Raw genomic sequence first — 21,051 nt, forward strand, 5'->3', positions numbered from 1 at the left:
ATTTTCCCTGTCTATGAAAATTTAGCAACTAATACTGATCGATTAATTCAACAGGATCTTATTTACACACGCTTGAAACTGAAGTGTAGTATGAATTTATCGTTTTTAGTAGTTGTAACATAATCTGTAAAAAGCAAAACGTTCGTTATAATAAAAACGTGTGTTCAGTAAAGTCAAAACAAGAAAGACGTTACTGGAACTCAGATAACTTCAACAAATTTTAAGTTGTCATTACTTATTACAATGAATTAATTTGAACATGTGTGTTTATATGTAGATTATGTCCACAGGTTGGGTGATACATGTCACATGCATGCTGGTTTTGGACATAATTTGGAAGTTGGAAGGATCAAAGTGATCTCATGCAACCGTTTCCTGATGAATATGGGTCAGTCTTTTTCCTTAAGCATAGATTCACATCATACAAGCGAGAATTCAATACTCACCCCTGACTAATACCTTCAATTTTTCAGGAAAGAAGAAAAAAAAAAGTTTTTAAATAGGTCATCTGTTATTGCTGGGGCCATAATGCTGGTCATTTGTATCTGTTTGCAACGCAGCCTAACGAAGATGGCTTACTGGCAAACAGCATCCAGCACCTGTGAGTGCGGTCAACACTATATTCAGCAACTAATGGCTCCACTTCCAAAAACACTGGCAGACAAACTGACTTCTGCCATTTGTGCTGGGAGGGGAGTCACGCTGACAGATCTGAGAGCGATTAAATCCTTGATCTGAAGTATGAAACACGCTGTCAGACGGCAGAAGCACAGCTGGTTCCAAATCAAATTCAAAATGTTTGAGTGTCTGGAAGCAAAGTTCAGGTTTTTCCACTTATCACAAATGCTCGCTCTGTCTTTCTCTCTCTCTCTCTCCACACAACCCCCACCTGGCAGGGCAGGCATAATCAGGGGGAAACAATGTCTTCTTCTGCCTTCGTCTGTGATGGAAAAACCTTTAAATCCTTAGAGAAAAGTAAGTCACACAGTGGAAACAGTCGTCATGAGCAACACTAACGGGCCTCTAGTCCTCAGGGATGAAGGAACAAAACAGAGCTAGTAAACGTAAACATAGAATATTACATCTGAACTCATCCTGAATCATTTTAACATCACTGATCTATATTCTGCAGAAGATCAGATGTTTAAAGTTGCTCTTTTGTAACTTTCATTATTGCAGATACAGTTGGATTCACTCAGCTCACCACAGTAACAGTGATCTGTTGCAGCATCGCACAGACTCTGCAGCCCTGCTTTCAGCAGATGACTTGACACAAACCTCACCAACATATCACAGGTGTAGTCGTGTAACACCTGTGACTTTGGTGGGCTTTTTTTGTGTGTGTGTGTGTGCACAATATCTCGGTTAACAGCCACCTGAATGCACAGAAAGCTGCAACAACAACTTATGGAAGCGTGGGGAGTAAAAAAAACGGCGTACAAAGACGTACATGTTGTGGAGGGAGGGGGGGGGCTGCAAAATGTAGACCCTTTAACGCGCGGTGCACGCGTGCATCCGTGCAGAAAAGACGCTGTCTCGTTCCCAGAATACAAGCCTGAAAAACGGGCTTGGGACAATAGTCTCAGTCGGATCATAAAAATTTCCAAGAGCATCACCGAAATGACGGCGCAGAAACCACGTGTTTACGTAATGGAAAGCCAATCTTTCAATTTAACCCCTCCTCCCTGTCTATTTCTAACAGAGGTCCGACGCTGAGAGGAAATTCGTGCAAATGTTTTTATAGGCGCAGCGTACTTTTTTTTTTTTTTTTTTCTGGGGAGGAGGAGATGCAAGAAGTGGCGTGGAGCTGAAGAGGCGTGAGGAAAATACACCACAAAGAGGGAAGAGACGCACACTTCAGGAATCACGGAGAGAGACACACACACATATGCGCACCACGCTCACATACACACGCACACACACACACACAAGCCCAAAGCCCTGGCTTTAACAGAAACGTTGCAGCAGTGTGGGACTGTTAAGAAATGAAAACTGAGGTTGGCGTTATCTGACCTCGCCTCAGCAAGCAAGGTTTTTTTTTTTTTTTTTTTTTTTTTTGGACACAGGAGAGACGAATTGGGACTTGGATCAACCCGGCAATGTGGTGTTTTGTTGGGGCTATCATTGCAGCAGCAGTCTGTGCATAGGATGCATCCTCCCTTGGCTTTTGATGCTGTGCAGATCCACCCTCCTCTCCTCAGAGTGATGAACTAATAGGCAATGATTTTCTCCTCGGAAATCCACCGTGTTTTACTGTTTTCACGTTAGTTGTGTTTGTTTACTGGCGGCCCCGTCTCCTCCCGGTGCGACACATGCAATTTACAGAGTATATTTTCTATTATCGACTAGTTGAGGAGGCATCCTTTATACGCCAGAAGAAGAAAACACACCATTATTACGAAGTCTGACAGATACTGAATATTTTGCCACGTGAATGAAAGCGCACAGGACTTGGATGTATCTGTTTTTCTATGATACAATTGGCAGCCTTGTCCTGGAGAACTGATCCAATTGTGTTATTATGCAACCGCAAGGATCTCATCTATATCTGGGTGTTTAAGCCACTGGATTGCTCTTCGCCCAAATCAATGTGGTTTCTTTGGAACATTTTCAGCAAAGGAACGCATATGCTGCAGTGTCTTTGTGGCAAGAGTCTTAAGAAAAACAAGAATCCAAGTGGTAAGCTTCATCACCATTATGCCTACTCCTCCGTTTCGCTGTTAACCGGCGTTGTGCGTGCGTGAGAGTGTGAGACAGTATGCGTGTGTGTGTGTGTGGATCTGCGTTATTCGTTTGTTTGTTGTAACGGTGATAGATCTGCAATCATATTTATGCAGCGAGTGGATCATGCAGAGGCGCCGGGGAGGGGGAACAACTTATTCTGTGCGGCTACTATACCGCCGAGCCCAGGTTTTTGGGGACGCGCAGCGCACAGACACACACACACACACACACACACACAAAGCCCCCCCTGCATCACCACGGCACCATGATCTCCTAACTTTTTAAATAGCGCTCTCACACACTCACTCTCTCACCACACACACACACACACACACGGGTTAGATGTTTTTGTTTTTTTTCCTCCAGTGGATCAGATCCACGCACAGTTATTTTGTCCAGCGTGATTCCTCCTAACCAGATTATTCCATCCTCGGGTTTACTGCAGCAGCATTCCCCCCTCTGCAACACCACTTCTCGATTAAACGGGCTACTCACTGTGTTTTCAGCAAGCCAGCCTGGAGGAGACTGACTATTCTTTCATGTCTACCTCTCGGCTGTGACAGGCCAAATATTCATTAATGCAGGCCTGGAGAAATATGATGTTTCCCCTCCTTTTATATATATGAGTACTTGAGTTGATTCTGTGTTAGATGAAGCCAGGGCAGCTTGTAGAAAGGGAACTGGGCTCCACTGCACTGATGCACAATCTGCACTTGAGCAGTCGACATTTCGATTCAGACTCTTCCACAAAAAACAAACTGTGCACAAGCCCTGCATCCACTGTCACCACAAAAAATAGTTAATAAATGAAACATAACAATGCAGAGCTGCAGTGAGCAAAGGCTGTTTATTCCAACAGGCTGTTGGAAGGTATGCAAGAAAAGCCCCAGGTGGACAGCATGTAGTGCGGACTACTTGTTGTGGGGTTTGAAGATGATGTGCTCAGCAGCAGCAGCAGCAGCAGCAGCAGCAGCACAGTTCCTCGACACTGCAACTGCAGCATAGTAGATCATCATCATACTGTAGCGGGACTATTTTGCCTTGCTGACAGTGCAGGAGCCATGACACACAAACACAGACTTACTATTAAACACAAGCAGTGTTTATTTTTACGGCGTCATCTTCCCCAGCAGTGTCAGCCTCAAATCTGTGCCTTTCAACATCTTTCCAGTTAGCTAGAGTTAGGTAACATCAAGCAGCTGTTTTTCCCTCAGGCTCAACTTTTGGAAAAGGAAAAAAACATTTTCATGACTTTAAAACATTTAACGCTCATTTGTAGACATTTGTAGATTCTTCAAGACTCTCCTGAACATCAGGGGGCGAATATATTCAGAGGGCAACATGATAAACACGCTTCAAACTCCTCACTGGCCTTGTAGAAACGCCACCAAAAAGGAAGAATTTATGTACTGTGGTTCATTTATATTACAGATTTAAAAGTTTATATCACTTTTAGTTATATTATTTTAGAATTTCAGCAAAGAGCCATTCCGGCTGCCACGTTTGTCTCGTTTAAGGAGCAGCGTCGTAACTTGGAAAGAGTTGAAAATGGACCGGTTTCACGGCAGACATTTTGATATGTCCTAGAAGAAAATTCACATCTGTATTAATGACGGTTGCATTTCACTTATTGGAGGTCTTGCTATTGCGCATGCTGGTTCACTGGCAGTTAATTGAACAGAGCTGCCGTTATTGTTATTAAGTCCACCTGTGTTTTTCTGGCTTTGACGAGTCAAAATGTCTGCTGTGCAACCAGTCCGTCTCCTCCTGGGAATATCTTTTTTTTTTGTTCCAGGTGTTTAAAGGACTCCGACTCTGAAGTGTTGTCAAATAACCTGTGAGTCTGGCTTTGTATTAATCTCAGCAAAAACCTGATAGCATAGCAACACAAGTGTATCTGTGCAAAAGGTTTGAAATGCAAAAATGCTGATTACGTGAAAGGCACAATCTCAGGCTCGGCAGGCTCTGGGGTGATAAGTGACTGATTGCTGCTCAGTGGAAAAGCCGCAGTAAGACACTTACTTCCCTAACTGGTGCTCAACACCATGCACCCGATCGATCAAAGCTGAGACTCACTGTCAGGTGTCTGAGATTTGAAGCCATGTGCCTTTTTTTTTTTCAAAGTGAGAGTAGCCCACATTTACCTTGTGGGGATTCACTATTGAATTATCATAAACCGATGGTGTGGGCACAATCGTCAGGGTTTGTGCTGAAGCAGCAGATAGAGCCAGTAGTTTGCTGGGAAATGAAGTAGGCCAAGATGCAGACTGTGTCAGTGGGGTGCAGTGCTTTTTTTTTTTCTGCTTACGACTAAAAACTGCTAACTCACTGAATATACACTGTCAAACAATTATCACAACAGATTAGTTTCAGCTACAGAGGTGCCTCAAACAACCTTAGAGGATTTTCTTGTCGTAGTAGGACAGAGAATCCTCTGTGTGGCCCTCTGTCAGCAGAGGCAGGTGTTTCCAGTATAGTGCTCACTAGGCCTGAGCTGCAAAGGCCTAGATATAGCGCTCCAGCTCTTTGGCTGTATTTTTAGTAACACAACATAACTGAGAGAACACGGAGAGATTAAGCCAACCGGGCTGTATGAATAAGACCGTCGGCATAGAAACATCTGTCTTGCATTTGTTACCTGTGTCTTTTTCCAAACACAAAATAACTGAAAGTAAACTTGGGCTTCCTTGCAGTGCATCACCAGGGCATCTCAAGAGGTTAAAAGTGGAGTGTTGATTCTTAAAGTGGCTTCTGCTCCAGCACTTTTACCTGTCAGGTGCAAAAAGAGAGAGAGAGAGAGAGGGGTGTGTTACTAATATGAGGTCATATGTGTGGAAAGAGTTTGTCTATAGGAGCTTGTGATTTTCTATTTTGAGCAGCTGAGAGTGGAAGGTACGCACAGCTGTTAATTCATAAAGAAATCGAGACTTCTTAACAGAGAGCTGAAGTATGAGCTGCATCGGAGCCTCTACACATCGGAAAGTTAAGCGTCACATTATCAGATTTAAAGTGATGCATCATAGCTGAATGATTAGGTGATTTCAGGATCTGGATGTCAACAAAGCAAAAAGCATTTAACTCACATTGGAGCTGCTTACTTTCTGACTGTGCATATGGAAATTTGCCATCACATAAAGACGACATGTCCATTTATTGCTCTCATAGCGAGGTTAACCAGTTGATACTCTTTTAGTCATGTCACTGTTTTCCAGCTAAATTCTTGTGTTATCCATGGTAGCTTGTTGTAAGGTTTGGTGGTCTGGTACAACTGGCCTTTACTTGGCCGACCCTAAATCCTCGTGTCCCAGCATGGGCACGTGTCTGAGTGAACATAACTTCATTAAGTCAATTAAGTAAGAAACTAGCTGAGTGGAAGACATGGAGATATGCCCTGGAGTCTGTGTAGCATTGATGATAATGTCATCCTAAAACCTTTAGAGAACGTCACTGAATGGATCGTATAGCTACGATGGAAGGCAGTCGACTAATGAGGGAGCGTTTGAGTAAGAAGTTATGTCACGAACTGCCATATGTAGTCATTTCTCTGGCTTTGTAGTTTCGTAAAGCGTCGAATGTGGAAGAAGTTCTACGTATTCAGCAGAAATTGCAGTGGGTGTGTGAAGTCAGTAGGTGGCTTCCTAAAGAGTAGCACAGCGGCGAGCCATTGACGACAGAGTGACAGTACAGGTCACAGAACACCCAGGCATCCATGTGAGGACGGTTCATAGCATATCACGTTTAACTGGACTGTACTGTGCTCAAGCCTGACCTCGGACTTATGAAGCTGTGACCCAAGATAATACATTTAAGTCTCTGGCTTGGCCAGTGACTATCGTAAAACCATGTATTGGTGCTTAAAATGGAGAAATGTTTTTTTTATTTAGGGCACATAAACTACTCTGTCTCATAAAATCATACAAACAGAGAATAAGAGACACTTGTTTGGACAACGGCAACAATTGTCTTTTAAAGACTCGGTCTGCGGATACGGCTGTAAACTATAGCTGACAGTTTCATGACTCGGCTGTTAATACCTTTTTAAAGAATGCCTGCGTCAGCATATCGAGTGGCCTCTTGATAAGGTGCATGTTCATGTGTCTAGTTGGTGTTTTCTGTCCTATCGAGTATATGGATTCTTTTTTTTTTCACCGTTCTTTGCTGAGCCGAGACTTCCACAGTGTAATCTGAAATGACATATGCATTTTAATAACTCCGATTATGCTGCCGGTGTCTTTTTCTCCATCTAATTCTCACCTCAGAGAAAAAGAGCAATATATATCTCAGCTTCTGCTTTTTCCCCCCCCAAAAACTCTGCGAGTTTGAAAGGGGGATTTTTGTACCATTAAAAGACGCTTGATTCGTTTGTGTTGCATACCCACGCTGGTTTAGTTTGTGGTAACAAAGAGACAGCAGTGTAATTAAAGGGGATGGGTGAGATTCAAACAAGAACTCCTACAATTAGAATAACAGCAGGGTTGGCTAAAAATATCCTCCTCCAACCACCATGGCATGTTGCTAGGTTTCATACAAAAACATTGCAGCAAGTTTGTAAATGACTGAGCTGCAGCAGCTTTTCTGATCATACTTGATAATATGACCTGGTATATCACAGCTAAGATAAGGTTAATTCATAGTAAATACTCGCACATATACAAACAACAAACAAGCTCCGAGTTCTCTCAGAAATGCCGCGATTCCTGTCGTGCTTTTGACATAATCATTTGGAAAGAGAGGTGAAGTCGTGTGTGGGGGGATGTCGCAGGTCAACAAGAAAACATCGGTTCACGCTCATCTTTTAATGGCAGCGGCATCATCGGTTTCCACAGTGAATTAATTTGGGCTCTCTCTCTGTCCTGCTCTTGAGAAACAGGGGTGAAAATAGATGCAGGGGTGATAAGATTCAAGTCCCTGGCTGCCATTCTGCCTCCCTCTGAGAGACAATTAAGTTTACATACAAATCAGCTCAGATGAGAGGGCAAACGTATGTGTGCGTCCGTAGAGAGAGAGAGAGAGAGAGAAAGAAAAAGTAAGCAAGAAGAGAAAGTGGGCTATGGAAGGGTAGGATTAATGAAGCATCTCCCAGGATGCTCTGGGTACTTTCCAGATGCCCCTGTTTGCAGAGGTTGAAAGGAATGATGGGACATGTGGTCCTGGCTGTGCGCCTCCTTTCGCTGCTCTCTGTTCACTCAAGGTTAGACCTGAGGGGAGTGTTATTGTAGGGCGGGATCGGTTCTCTCTTACATTTGGGGATGGATTACATCTTTTTGTTTGTCTGATACTCTGGTCTCACCCAAACATGATTGGCCCATATTACTCTGAACAGACACATAATTAGTTTGAGGTTTATTAGGGTTGGTATTCGTGGAAAAAACTGAAAAATGCAGACATCACTGAGTCACACCATCAAAGCAGTGCCATTACTGTATGTTCTGTCTTTTTTTTCAGCACTGGACTGTGCACAACTGCTCACTGTCATTTCCAGTCGCAGCTGGCAGCTGTTCTCACTGAAGATGTTCCTAAAAACACACTGTACGTTACTCGCTCAGCACTAAAATATTAGCAACTAGCTGGTGGAGCATTGAACAGCCACATATTATCCCTCAAGGAGTTGGTGGAAACCAAACTGGAGCTAAAGTGCGAGAGAACATTGGACGTAAATTTCTCAAGTGGCCAGAAATGGATGCTATCATTGCTGGAAGTGTTGATGATGATTGCTAACGAGTTTAATATGGCGGTGTTGTGTTTACGGCTCATTTCTGCTGCTTCCCACAAGTGTCAGAAAATGCAGGTTTAAAGGTCCGGGAGTTTGTTTGAGAGCAAAGGCTGAAGATGACCTGAGCTGTCTGCTCTTCAAAGCCAACGTGACTGACGTGATCAGTTTTGTGTCAGCTCATGGGATCAGTGGTACACGCCTGTATCCAATAACAGCAGTTAAATTGTCGGGTCTTTCCAAATGGAGGCAAAACACAGAGGATGAATGAATTTGTGTTTTTTATCTAATGGTGCAAGGAGGATACCTTTACTGTTAACTTGCACTTAGTAGATTGAGGACATTAGTGATAATATTGCCAATTTGAATAAACTGTGGTAGCCCTGGTAACAGTTCTGAAAGGTTATATCTTTCTTGGGTCTAATGCGTCTTTCATTTACTCCTTCAAAAAAAGCTTTTAAAGATAAAATGCTGACATTTGTTTTGCTCAAAATGTCGTTTATGTAAGTAGGTGCAGTTTGAATGCCTGACATATTTGTTGCAACCTCGTTAAAGGCCAAACAAATATCTTAAGAAGGAACCACAGGTAGACTGCGAGTGAGAAGCGACAATTACTTGATTGCTTTGTGATTTGAGACATAGATACAGTTTGCTACCTGTGGTGTGAAAGGTTGCTGTGAGGAACATCATGCGGCTGAATGAGAATTACAATGTGATTACAGTGAATGACGCCGTTTTCCCCAAATCAGACAGCTTTGTGTTTTAATATGTATTTTTTTTTCATTAAGCTTTCTACATGCCATACGCAAAACATAATCAAAACACTCAGACTGGATAACGCCCGCTAAGAAAAGCTCAAAAGCTCGGACACCTTTTTCATTCCACAGTTTCCGACGGCAGCTTTGTTTGACACAGAGGGATGAAATTGGCCATTTGTGGATGTCTGGCATGGTCTTGTCAGGTTTGAAGGAATAACTTCAAATAGTTTAATAAATTGTCTCTCAATTGTCACTTTTATGAACTTTCACGAGTCTTCAGGTCAGTGAAGTTGCTGCTTAGGCCATGAGTGATGACCATAGTTCTTTATAACCTCAAGACACCAGAACGTCGCAGTACAAAGACTTTTTTAGGTCACTACTACGTATATAAGCAGGCGTTCAGGCTGGGTTAAAACAATACATGAGGCCAACGCGTTGGTGGGACTGTGCTACTTCAGGCACCAGCTAGACAATGAAATCCAGTAAGTCCAGTTTGAGTGACCGGTCCATAAATTTGAAGCTTTCTTGTACAAATATGGCGTCCACTTTATTAATCAGCCAGGAATGTGTTACTTGATTGGCCACACGGCCCTCATAGTTGTACTAATATTTGTGAACATTCAGTACTCAAAACCTTAACCCTAACAATAAATGTTTCAACTTTTTTAAAAATGATGTCATAATATTAATTTCAAGGACTTCCTGATGTCGTTCGACCTCACTAGTTTATGGCCTTACCGAGGACACGCATGATTCTGAAAGCTCTATTTTGAGACGCACCTCCAATTTCTCCAGTGTTCCTGGAAGAGAATAGTCATCACAGTGGGATATAGCCGGTGCTTTTCCCCACTTGGTTTTCTGCCCTGTGTCTTATGGAGACCTCATAAATCATGTTGTAATTTGGCTCATCCTCTGCCCTTAATAGTAGGAGCCGTGTGACGTATCCCCCCCGCTTCAGTGAGTGAAGGCACGACGTTCGCGCGAGGAAGCAGGCAAGCAGGTTCTCTCTCTCAAGGCATGACACATCCTAACGTTCGCTATACTTCCAAGTCTCCCAGAGGATTGGACACATGATAGCTGCTGTGGAGCTGCTGTGTTTTTCTTTTTTCTTTTTCCCGGAGCCGCTGAGCTCCTGTGCAGGGCTGATGCACTGCGCTCTCACAATAAAGTGACAGAGTGATGAGAGAGAGAGATGAAGAGCAAGAGAGAATATTGCAGTTTGACTATGAGATTATTGATTTACTGGACCAGAAGTTGTACACACAGTTGTACAGCAGATGCCTGCATGCGCCTCGTGAAGTTCAACATCATTACCAAAAGAAATGCCTGTGCATGTATCCGATGTTAGCATTGTGAGAGCGGATGAGAGCATTTGAATGTGTGTGAGAGCTTTTGTCTTAAGGTTGTGGAGTATGAGCGATTGCTGTGACGGTAAAATAATGTGAAATACAGGTAATATGTTTATGATCTAATCTGAACCAGTCTGCCATGTTATGGAGACATAATATGGAGCATTGTTGGAACTTGGAGTCAGTTTTGTCTTTCCCCGTTGAATGCAACAACCATTAATTCATTCTAGAGGCAAATATTGTGACATGAGCAGATCGATGTCTGTTGTAACCATAGAGAGACAAAGTGAAACCAAGTTAAAAAACCTTTTGATATTTGTAACAAGGCTAACAACTAAGAGCTTTGGCTCTTGGCTGGATCAGAAACGTCGGATCAGACTTTCAAAGATGACGCAAGTCTGTGTTTGACTGCAGGTTTCCACTTGTATTAGCTTGTGCTGTAGTCCATGATTATGGAAAGTAAACCCAGGAACAGGCTTCTTTTTTTCTTTTTGAAACACATGATATCATCAGACAGTCAAAGACATGACTCCTGGAAACTCTGTCTTAACAGAGCATCAACAAAAGTTGGTGCAATGTTGTACTTAAAAATGAAATACGCATGATTTTATGTCCAGGAGACAAAGTCTGCTTAAAGCAGCCAAACAACCAGAATTCTGCGATAAGTGTAAGATAATAATAATCATTATCTGTAAGTAGTAATGCACATGTACTGACAGTGAATGTTGACATATATCCAACCATTTTCCATAACCTCTTGATTCTGATCAGGGGGGCTGGGGTTGATCTCAGCTGACACTGGGCGAACACCTTGGACAAATCAGTTTGAATCCGAAGGCATGAAGGCTGTTCATCGGTTCTGTATACGGAAAGTAAATTTTCAGAATGCACTTGTACTTCTTGGTAGTGTGTTGTTATTTATAGTTTATAACACAATGCTTTTACCGGCCCGACCGCACTTGAGATAAAATTGGCCTGTATGTGGCCCTTGAACTAAAATGACGAACACCCTTGGCTTAAAGCAGGGGTCTCCAAACTACGGCCCGCGGGCCACATCCGGCCTGCCTAAACAATTGGAGTGGCCCACTTACCGATCCCAAACAATCCCTCTAAACATGACCTATTTTTCCTATTATAAAATATCCACACTTAATGATTAAGCTTGGCATTCTAATTAAAATCTACCTTATTTACGAACTATTTACAGTACCAGCTAATTTTCCGGCCGCAAGCTTTACAGCGCCCTCCTGCCCGGACCTCGTCGCTTCCTGGAGCCGTGGGCGCTCGCTGCACCCTCCCCACGACTGTCGAATCGCAATTTATCGCAACTTTCACTTCCTCCCGCAACAAAATCGCAACAAAAATGTAAAAAGCACCGCAATTTTTAAAAAAAATCAGGCATTTAGGCTCCAACTATTTCAAAAAAGGCCAGTGAAATCCTGGTGGGACTGATATCATTTCTGGTTATAGACTGACCCTGGACCCCCATCACAGAAAGGCAAGTTGATGTGGCCCGCACCGAAAAAAGTTTGGGGACCCCTGGCTTAAAGTGTTTTTTTTTGTTTTAACATCGAGCAGGTACAGCACATTAATAAAATGTGCAAAGTGTAAAATTTGTTCTTTCTGTAATAATTTCCCATTTCCCATTAACCGTGGCAGTTTTACATTTCCTATAAAAAGACAAACCTCGGAAACTTAACACAGCAGGTGGCAAGCTTTCCTCTGTGACCAGTGATTCAGCTACAAGAGTGCAGCTGTTCCAGACATTAATATTTGAGCATTGCACATATTTCTGTTGTTGTGTTAAAGTTTTACTCCAAACACGGTTATAACACTATGGAACTGTAACGCTATAACATCTGTGGAGAGCTTTAAATTATTCAGCCATAGTCAACATAACACAATGGGAGAAGCTACAAAGGTATCACAGTAGTCAACCCAGCCCACCAGGTGTGAACAAAATACTATATATTAGATATTTTCTTTTCAAGGGCAGATTTGTATCGAGTAACTTCACCCAGGTTTCATGTCCTTGCCATATCACCATTAGTTTGAGCAGATGCTGTTCACCAGTCAACCCTAAACTACTTGCCATGCTTGCTGTATAGTGTAGTTTCTGTGTAGTTCCTCATGAGTGATGCACATCACCCCTCACTCGTCCATCCCTAAATGTTGCTGTTTCCTTATAGCAGCGAGTGATGCAGCGACGAACTGATTAAACTCTTATCCACGGTTTAAAACATCGTGGATCTGTAACCGTCAAGGCTCAGCTACAGCGAGAGTGTTTCTGTCACTTAAAACCAACAAAGTAGCATCAAGTTAAGAGCTGATCTTCCACTGCAACCTGAATTAACATCAACATCTGTAGTGTTGTGTTGTTAAATGAGTAAATTCGACTTGTAAAATCTATAATCTGATTCTGACACTCGTGCTACAAAACATTTTTAAGTATATTCGGCTTCCTGTAGACGATGAAAATGATGTTCGTGCTGATAAAAATCTTGAGGATGAATGTACAGATGATTGTAACCATAAATCAAGATAATCCTGGTTATGAACGAGGACAGAATCATAGGCAGACAGCCGCGATGCACAGCCGGCACACAGGACGGGAACAGTCATCAGACTTGCTTCATGCTTGATGGAGTTTGATGGAAATACAAAGTAAGAAATACAGATGCTGATCAGCCGACGAGACGAAAATGAATCCGAGAATCTGACAAACCGCCGAAGTGGAATATGGAAACAGGTGCGCCGGTAAAACAAGGAATCAACGTTCATGGGAATGATTAGTTTCCAATATTGTCATGTTGATATAGACAAAAAGATTCACTTTATTTCCAGCGTGCTAACAGAGCCTGTTCATATTCCACCTGATGAACTGGGAGGTTTACCGGCTGACAGAGTGTGCTGAGCCGGTATCGTCACTAATATTGTTTCCAGGCCGTCACCTAGGAGCAGAATTTGATGCAGTCACATCGGCATGTCGTTGGGTTGTGTTTCCTGTGGCTCTGATAAACAGGAATGTAGAGTCTTTTAACCTTTATCACACACACGAGACTGAATATACTGGGGTGTGTGTGTGTTTGTGTTATTGAACCACAGTACGTGTTACTACAAATCCTACAGCCAGAGGCACACTGCTGAAGTGATGGCTGGCTTACTGTTTTGGAGCAGTGAGGACCGGTGGAGGAGGGAAACACAGAGCCAGGTCAGCTGGGTGTGCTTCTTTTTTCCTGAGCTGGAAGTACATTTAAATGATTCGATTATGATCGATTGCTGATATGATTTCATGACTCACTGTAGGCCTGTAGCTCATTTATTACTGTTGTCCATCATCTTCACGGGATAAGCAGAACAGGATGCTGCCCCTCTCTCTCTCTCTCTCTATGTGTCACATATGATTTACCTGTTGAACGTGAAGGTAAAGGTGAGCGCTGTGCAAGAAAAGAGAGATATAAAAAAATAAAACGAGGAGTCAGAATCTGAAGGAGCGTGCTTTGGTGTGTTGCTCTGCTGGTTTTCCCTCAGGCTGTGACCTGCACTGACATACTGTTTTTTTTTGCTGCTTCCATGGCAATGTCAGTATTTTTTCCCCAAGTAAATATTGAACCGATTCAGTTTTGCTCTGTTCTTATTTCTATTCTACAGGCTGCAGCGTTGCTCTTGTGTCACTTGAGTCTTTCAGTATCTCTGTTTGTCTGTTCAGTGCTGAATCGTTTTTGAATTTCACGTTGAGTTTTTGTGATACATGTCCACTGGTTGATGTTGCCTTTTCTTTTTTGTTTTCTTTGACCATAATTGGTTTGGTCCAGATATCTCAAGTCTCTGCTGAGGCCCTCACAGAGTCTAGTTCATGGATGCAGCAGGAGTGCAGAAAGAGTCAAACATCATCATCTAGCAAGTTGCTGCGCTGGCCAATCAAAAATGTAAAAGCACGTACTCCTGTTAGATTTACACCATATTTCCTCTGTTTACATTGCAATCATTGTAATGAAAAGTAAAATGATTGATAACTTCCCAGCGCTTGTTGTTGTGTTTTGGCGTCTGATACGCTCTCAAATGCGTAAATGTGTCACTGAAACTGGATGATGTTGTTTTCAGCCCAGACTTAGAGGAGCTGTACCTAAATGACCAGGGACTCACTGCCTGTCTTTCCTGCCCGTTGTCACGGAACACATGCATCGCTCTTGGTTTTTAATTGACGCGATTGAGTCATATTAATTGTTGAATGTCTTAGACCAAAAAAAAAAAGCACAACAAAGATCTCTTTTGTCTTGTGTTCCTCACACACACACACACACACACACACACACACACACACACACACACACATGCACGTCACTCCTCTCCCTCCATACAGCGGCCTGCTCTGTGCAGTGCTGGAGGTTGTGTGGCGGCTACGATATGCTGTGTAGATTTTTGCTGCAGTGCAGCAGGCAGTATTGTGCTGCTGCTGCCTCTGTCTTCCCCCCTGCTCTCTCTCTCTCTCTCTCTCTCTCTCTCTCTCTCTCTCTCTGTGTATGCATTCATTTCTGTGTACATTGTTTTGGAGCAGTGGAACACTTCCAAACAGTTTTGCTTGAAAAAAATGGCATTAGCCCCAGAGCTTCCGTCTCATTCATCACACCCAGCGAGCCCAACACTTTGTTGACTTTTTTTTTTCTTGTCCTGGGCACACACATAGCTTTGTCAACATTTTTTATAATGACCTTTTGGAAGTTCTTATTTCCGTCTCTTGCACATCCTCGTCTTGAAGTTCAATTCCCACCGATTTAAGCCCCCCCCCCACCTTTCCCCGTGGCTGTTGTCCTTTATTCAGAGAGAGGAGAGAGATGATGGGGTGGGCAGTGACTAAGTAACCTGTTTGTGGTGGTGAGTGCTCAGTTATACACACTAGGCCAGAGACGGTGAAGCACTCAGGTACAGTGTCAGACCAGACAGATGCAGCACGTCTGTACAAACAACATGTAGCTAATCCGGCCGCACAACATTCAACCTTTGAGTTATTTGTGGACTCGGTGCATGGTCTCACTTGCTGCTGCGTGCCATACGGGCATTGTATAAGTTGCCGTTTCACCAACACCATTTAGCCATGACATGCACTTGACATTTCTGGTAGATTACCTCCAGCCAGCTGAGTAAAGTGTCAGCGCTATCTGCGGGGACATGGTTATCTCCGTGGTGGAAAGGTTCTGGTCGGGAGATGGTTGGCAGGGTTTTTCACAAGCTGGGTGACAGACAGGGTACGTGTTTGTGTTACACGTGCGAGGTAAGGTGGCCGCCACTCGTGACTGGGTTAAAAAGGTTTTAAAAAGCCAGGGGTGCGAAGACCTGAGCAGCAGCAGCAGCAGCAGCAGCAGCAGCAGGGCGAAGGATGTGTTTCTTCGAAATTCTATTAAAGCGCGTCGTGCAGTCAGATCCGGAGGCGACATCTTTTGCTAAGATTGTGGAGCGGCATGTACGCAAGGCATTAAAGGCTGAAGGAGAGCGTGGTGAGTCCCAGCAGAGAGCTACCGGATAAGAGTCTTGACATAATTACACAATTAAACACTTGTTGCCCTTTTTAAAAGTGATCCAGTTTTGTGGCAGTCATGACAGAAGACAGGTTTAAACAAGAACCTGAGAGTATATTACTACTGTTATCAGATCATTTCAATTGATCGACAGCGTGTGTTTGATTGACACGAATATAAAAGCTCAGACGACGTGAACTCCACAGAGCAGAGGAAAGACTTATCAATGCAGTCCGCTTCCACACCAATAAAACTAATCACTGCATTGCAGATGATCAAACCTGAAGGTCACACTTCGCAGTGTGCGTGTGTGAGAGAGTATGTTCGCATGTCTATGTGTGTGCGGTTCACTCTCCCAATTATATTTTATGCAGCAGCATGCCAAACAGGATGAGGTAATTCCATTATGTATGGGATGCTTCTGAAGTTTATATTGTGTTGTTTGTCCTGCATAAAATATGAACTTTTTTTTGAGGCTGTAGGAGATTGATGGGTGGCTGTGGGTCTACGGCAAAACACCAAACTCTCCTCTCCTCTTCTCTGAGGAATGATCCTGTGATACAGGCTGAGGAACGTGTGCTCTGTCAGCTCTGTTCTCACATGTTTGATGTGCAGAGATTGACACGAAAACATGCACACAAGACACCCAGAGCAAAAAAACCTGACAGACAAACACAGCTCACGTTAAGTTTGCCTCAACAAGAGTTGCTCTTTGATAATGGCTCATTAAGCAGTCACTTTGACGGACCTGCTCCTACAGCAACACAGTCACGATCCGCGGATCCCAAGGCCAAACATCACGGCCGCCTTTTGTGTCGCTCTCAGTAGAGCGTCTCTTCTCAGACTTCTCTTTATGCTCACTGGTAAGGGGGAGTTGTATAACAGCTCAAAGGCAGCGTTGGAACCCCGCCAATGTATTAACAAATAAAAGTGCACTGTATTTAGAAGAGCGACAGATCGCCAGATGTGATGTGAAGACAAACGAACGCCTCGGCCGCTTGTAGTCAAGTGGGAAGCTTCTCGCCCAAATCGTCCCAACCTTTTTCCATCTAATATACGGCAGCGTTGTTATATCTGAACACTCGTGACAACATGTACTCCACAAGCGTTAGATAAGCTGAAAGAAATGGAAGAACTCGGGTTAGATAGACAAGATGTTTGAGCACCTGTAGGTTGGCATGACTCTGCTTCAGTCTGCCAGGTGCAAATAACAGGTGATGTGTTCATGGAGGTTGTGTATTCTGCTGGATTTACTAAGGTCATTGCAATTTGTGATGGTCAGTTTTGCGTGCGCCTTTTAAAGATCGGGTCTAAAAATAATTCAGATTTAAGGGAGATGTCCTTTTCTTCCACAGGAGGCTCGACGGTGGCAGAATAATGATGTACGGAGAAAATATCTCTGGTACGAGAATGACTTGTTGTCCTTCTTGAGAGGTTCATGAGTTTGATCCTGACACATTTTGCTCTGCGCCATTTTCCCAGTAAACCTTGTCCAGAAAGCTTTTGTGTGAAATTCCTCAGTGTAATGGATGTTTTTTTTTTCTCGCCCCTCTGCTGCATCATTAAGGGTTTGCGTGGTGCTTTAATGATGGTCCCTGAGCCTGTAGCAACATCCCTACACGAGGATTGTTTGGCAGTGTGAATGTGGGAGTGTAGAGGCAGAGAGAAGGCCTGGTCAAGGTGTTTGACTGGCAATAACCAAAACTTTGGGCTGAAGCTGTGAAAATAGAATCATTACAGAAATGAATTTACTTCTTCTTTCCCGGTCCATCGATTCCATAACACAGTATTGTTACATTGTGTTCATGACGAGGAAATGATTCATGCGTGCTCGTCTTTAGATCCGCTGAAAGAAAGCAGGTAACATGATGAGAATGATGCATGCAGTTATCTTTTCTTTGGGTTTTGTCCTCGTTCTCTCACACGAGAAGCATTTTACAAGATTTGTTTTGCCACAGATGACCATGTGTGTAGTTTAAACTGCAGTAAACAGAGTCTCTATGCTGCAGGAAACATAATTTAGGAGTTAAGTGGACAACAAATCCATGTGAAAATCAATTTAAACCAATTTGCTAATTTCTTACAAATTCCTCGTAAGAAAAAAAAAATGTTTGTATCTCCCTTGCCCTGAGCTAAGCTTCTCAGGCAGCGCTTTCATTCCACTTCAGGCAGTGTGTGATCAAGCTCCACCGAGCAAATGTGTATATACTCTGCTGAGAGGGTGTTTGGCTGAAACCTTCCGTCTCTTCAGGACCTGTACTCCTCCAGGAGCTTAAGGCGTGCAGGAAAGATTGTGGTTGACCCCTGCCACCCCGGACACAAACTCTTTGAGACGCTCCCCTCAGGCAGGAGGCCGCGGTCCATCAGGACCAAAACCTCACGGGCCCTCTGACACTAACTCACACCCTCAACCCGAGAACCAACACATTTTTTATCTTCCTTATGTGTTTATTATAGACCAAGATAAAATGATCCAGGATTATAGATGGTTACTGTTTGGGGGGAAAAATTAGATGAAGCATGACCTCGAAAAACCCCGACACAAGTTCTAAACTTTCTTCGGGATGTGCCATAGCTCTGCATGCGAATAACAACATGTTAGTTCGGTTATGCCAGCCTAGATGGGAGACACTCTCGGCTTCAGCTGAGCTCAGCATGCAGACGCAAGAAACATCTGCCGAGTCTGAATAAGTAGGAATACATGGAACTCTTCAACCACCGTGGTTATCGGTAGGTAATATATTTGCCAATTTAAATTCCATTGAGTATGTGTGTGTGTACGCAGGTGTCGTATTGTAGTGCACCAAAGACACACAGATAAAAATCAAATCAATCCCGTTTAGTATTTCTCCTTATACACACTGTAATTGAAACTTTGTGGTTTGTCTCAGAATATAACGTTACAGAGCTGACCCAATTACCTGACCTTCCCCATGCTATTTGTCTTCATGATGTAACCTCCTCACTGTTTTTCATGGAAATCAATAGAGAAGCAACCATTCAAGCACTCTCAGTGGGGAAATACTATAATATTCCACACTACAGTTGGATAAAGTTACCGCATATTGAATGCTTCATTCATGGATTCATGTATAATCGACTGAGAGAGTAAAACGAGATGAAAAGAATCATGAAATGTAAGACAACTGTTGCTTTAAGTGTAAAATGGAGTGAGTACAATATCCTCACCGTGTGCATTAAGAGCGTTAAATTTAGAAAAAGGGCAGTGGAGGGGGTAAGGGATAGGTGTTAAGTTTTCCCCAGTGGAGAGCGCCGAGGCAAATGAGAGAAGAAAGGTGGAGTGACTTTCTCCGGCTGCTGCTGCTGTTGAGAATCACATGACAGGTTGACAGAAAGAGGAGTCTTTGTTAACGATCAATGAAGCAACGAGTCAGATTCTTGTCAGAGGTCGTTGCCTCGGCGGTGGCGTGAAGAGAGATCCGTGCTTCAACCCTGCTATCGATACAGTCGTGGGTAAAACGTGGCTATCACCTGCACGCTGTTCAGACCTTCTCATAATAAAGTGGAGAGTCCTCGGCGTACAAACAGTGATGGATACACTGTGGAGGGAAGCGATCACTTGTGAAATGTCACAGAATATGAATGACTCCGCAGGTAAATTAACGTCGTCGCGGAGTTCTCTGAGCTGACTAATCTCCGCGCTCAAGATAATAATTGCTCGGTCGAGCTCTTTGGCCTTGCATCGCGTCACACTGCGTAGGTCACGTGATCCTTTTAGATCGCAATGATGTGGATTTGAATTAGGGATGCCGCGCTGAGTAAACTTTCCCGACCGGTTAATAAACTCGTGACAACACCAGTGTTACCCAAGATCTTCACTGATGATGCTCCGTGTCTTTAGAGCTCATCTTTTTGGCAGCCTCACTCTTGTGATGCACTTGTGTGTAGATCTCGAGTGTTGCCACCTTCATCGGACAAAGATTTCCTCATTAAGGTTATCAGGTTCCCTCTTAGCACTATTTTTGCTCTTTGCTTTGACACCAAATCCTCTCTATTGTCTTGTCGGTCAACCCTCCTTACTCTCGTCACGTGATAAGTGAAATCTCTCTCTGAAACTAAAACTATGTAATGCAGTCCGGTTTAAATCTGTGGTTTAGAATCGAAGCATATGATCTGCAGTTGGATCACAGTCAGGCTGGATTTGTTGAGCCATACGTTGTGATTTCGGCACCATGAATTTGATTGACTTTGACTTGAGTTTATTCTTTGGCTTTAATGCAGTTTGCACTTGTTTTTATGTACTGGTACCTTTTTTTATTGGCATCTCGTTTTCTCTAACCAACTCCTGTGATTGACTGATCTGATTGCTGCATCTGTCTCCCCGGGGCATTCGGCGTGTTCACTGTTCACTTGTCTTTCTGTCGCTATGAAACTTTAAGGAGCGTGGCTCTTGGCTGTCTACATGCTTGCTGTAAACTACATATTACCAGAGCAAATGTCAGCAGACACAGGCGCAGCGTAGATGAAGTCAACCGTCGAACTTTTCCTTGGTTTCCTGTCCATGTGTGTGTAAGCTTTGATATTGTGTGTATGCATTGGGTATTTGACTGCTACGTTGAGTTGCCTTTTTAAAACCACCAGTCTAATCCCCTGCAGCCTCCGCGGTGGGCTTATCTCCCTCTTATCTGTTTGCGGTGCACTTTATTTTCTTTTTTTCAGCCTCTGCTGTATCACTTTTCCCTACAAGGGCAACATCAGCTCCCCTAGACCTGCTCCAAAATGACCTGTCAGTAAAATCTGATCCTTTCAGACTGAGCAGGACTGATCTTTTGCATGCCAAAGTCTTGTTGATGGGGGCCAAATGTCCTCCTAGTGCCCTCCAACTCACCACAGCAGCAAGAAAAAGGTCTCCTAATATCTCCACAGTAACTCTAGATTCTGTTGACACCGACAAAGAAGGTCGCGACGGCAGACGGTTGCGGGCATTTCTTGCTCACAAGATCAGCAGTCTTTTTGAGTTGGAATAAAGGAGA

At 43.4% G+C, this 21,051-nt stretch overlaps 1 protein-coding gene across 1 annotated transcript in view; it reads left to right on the forward strand.

The window, feature by feature from the left end:
• Positions 1-1,452: 1,452 nt before the first annotated feature.
• Positions 1,453-21,051, forward strand: part of fgf14 (fibroblast growth factor 14) — a 92,368-nt gene continuing 72,769 nt past the window's right edge. The window contains exon 1 of the mRNA XM_019255736.2: positions 1,453-2,679. Within this exon, the coding sequence (XP_019111281.1) occupies positions 2,472-2,679 (208 nt within the window). The 5' untranslated portion in view covers positions 1,453-2,471. The remainder of the gene's footprint in view (positions 2,680-21,051) is intronic.

The sequence above is a fragment of the Larimichthys crocea genome, chromosome XVIII (assembly GCF_000972845.2).
Source record: "Larimichthys crocea isolate SSNF chromosome XVIII, L_crocea_2.0, whole genome shotgun sequence".
NCBI classification, from domain to species: domain Eukaryota; kingdom Metazoa; phylum Chordata; class Actinopteri; family Sciaenidae; genus Larimichthys; species Larimichthys crocea.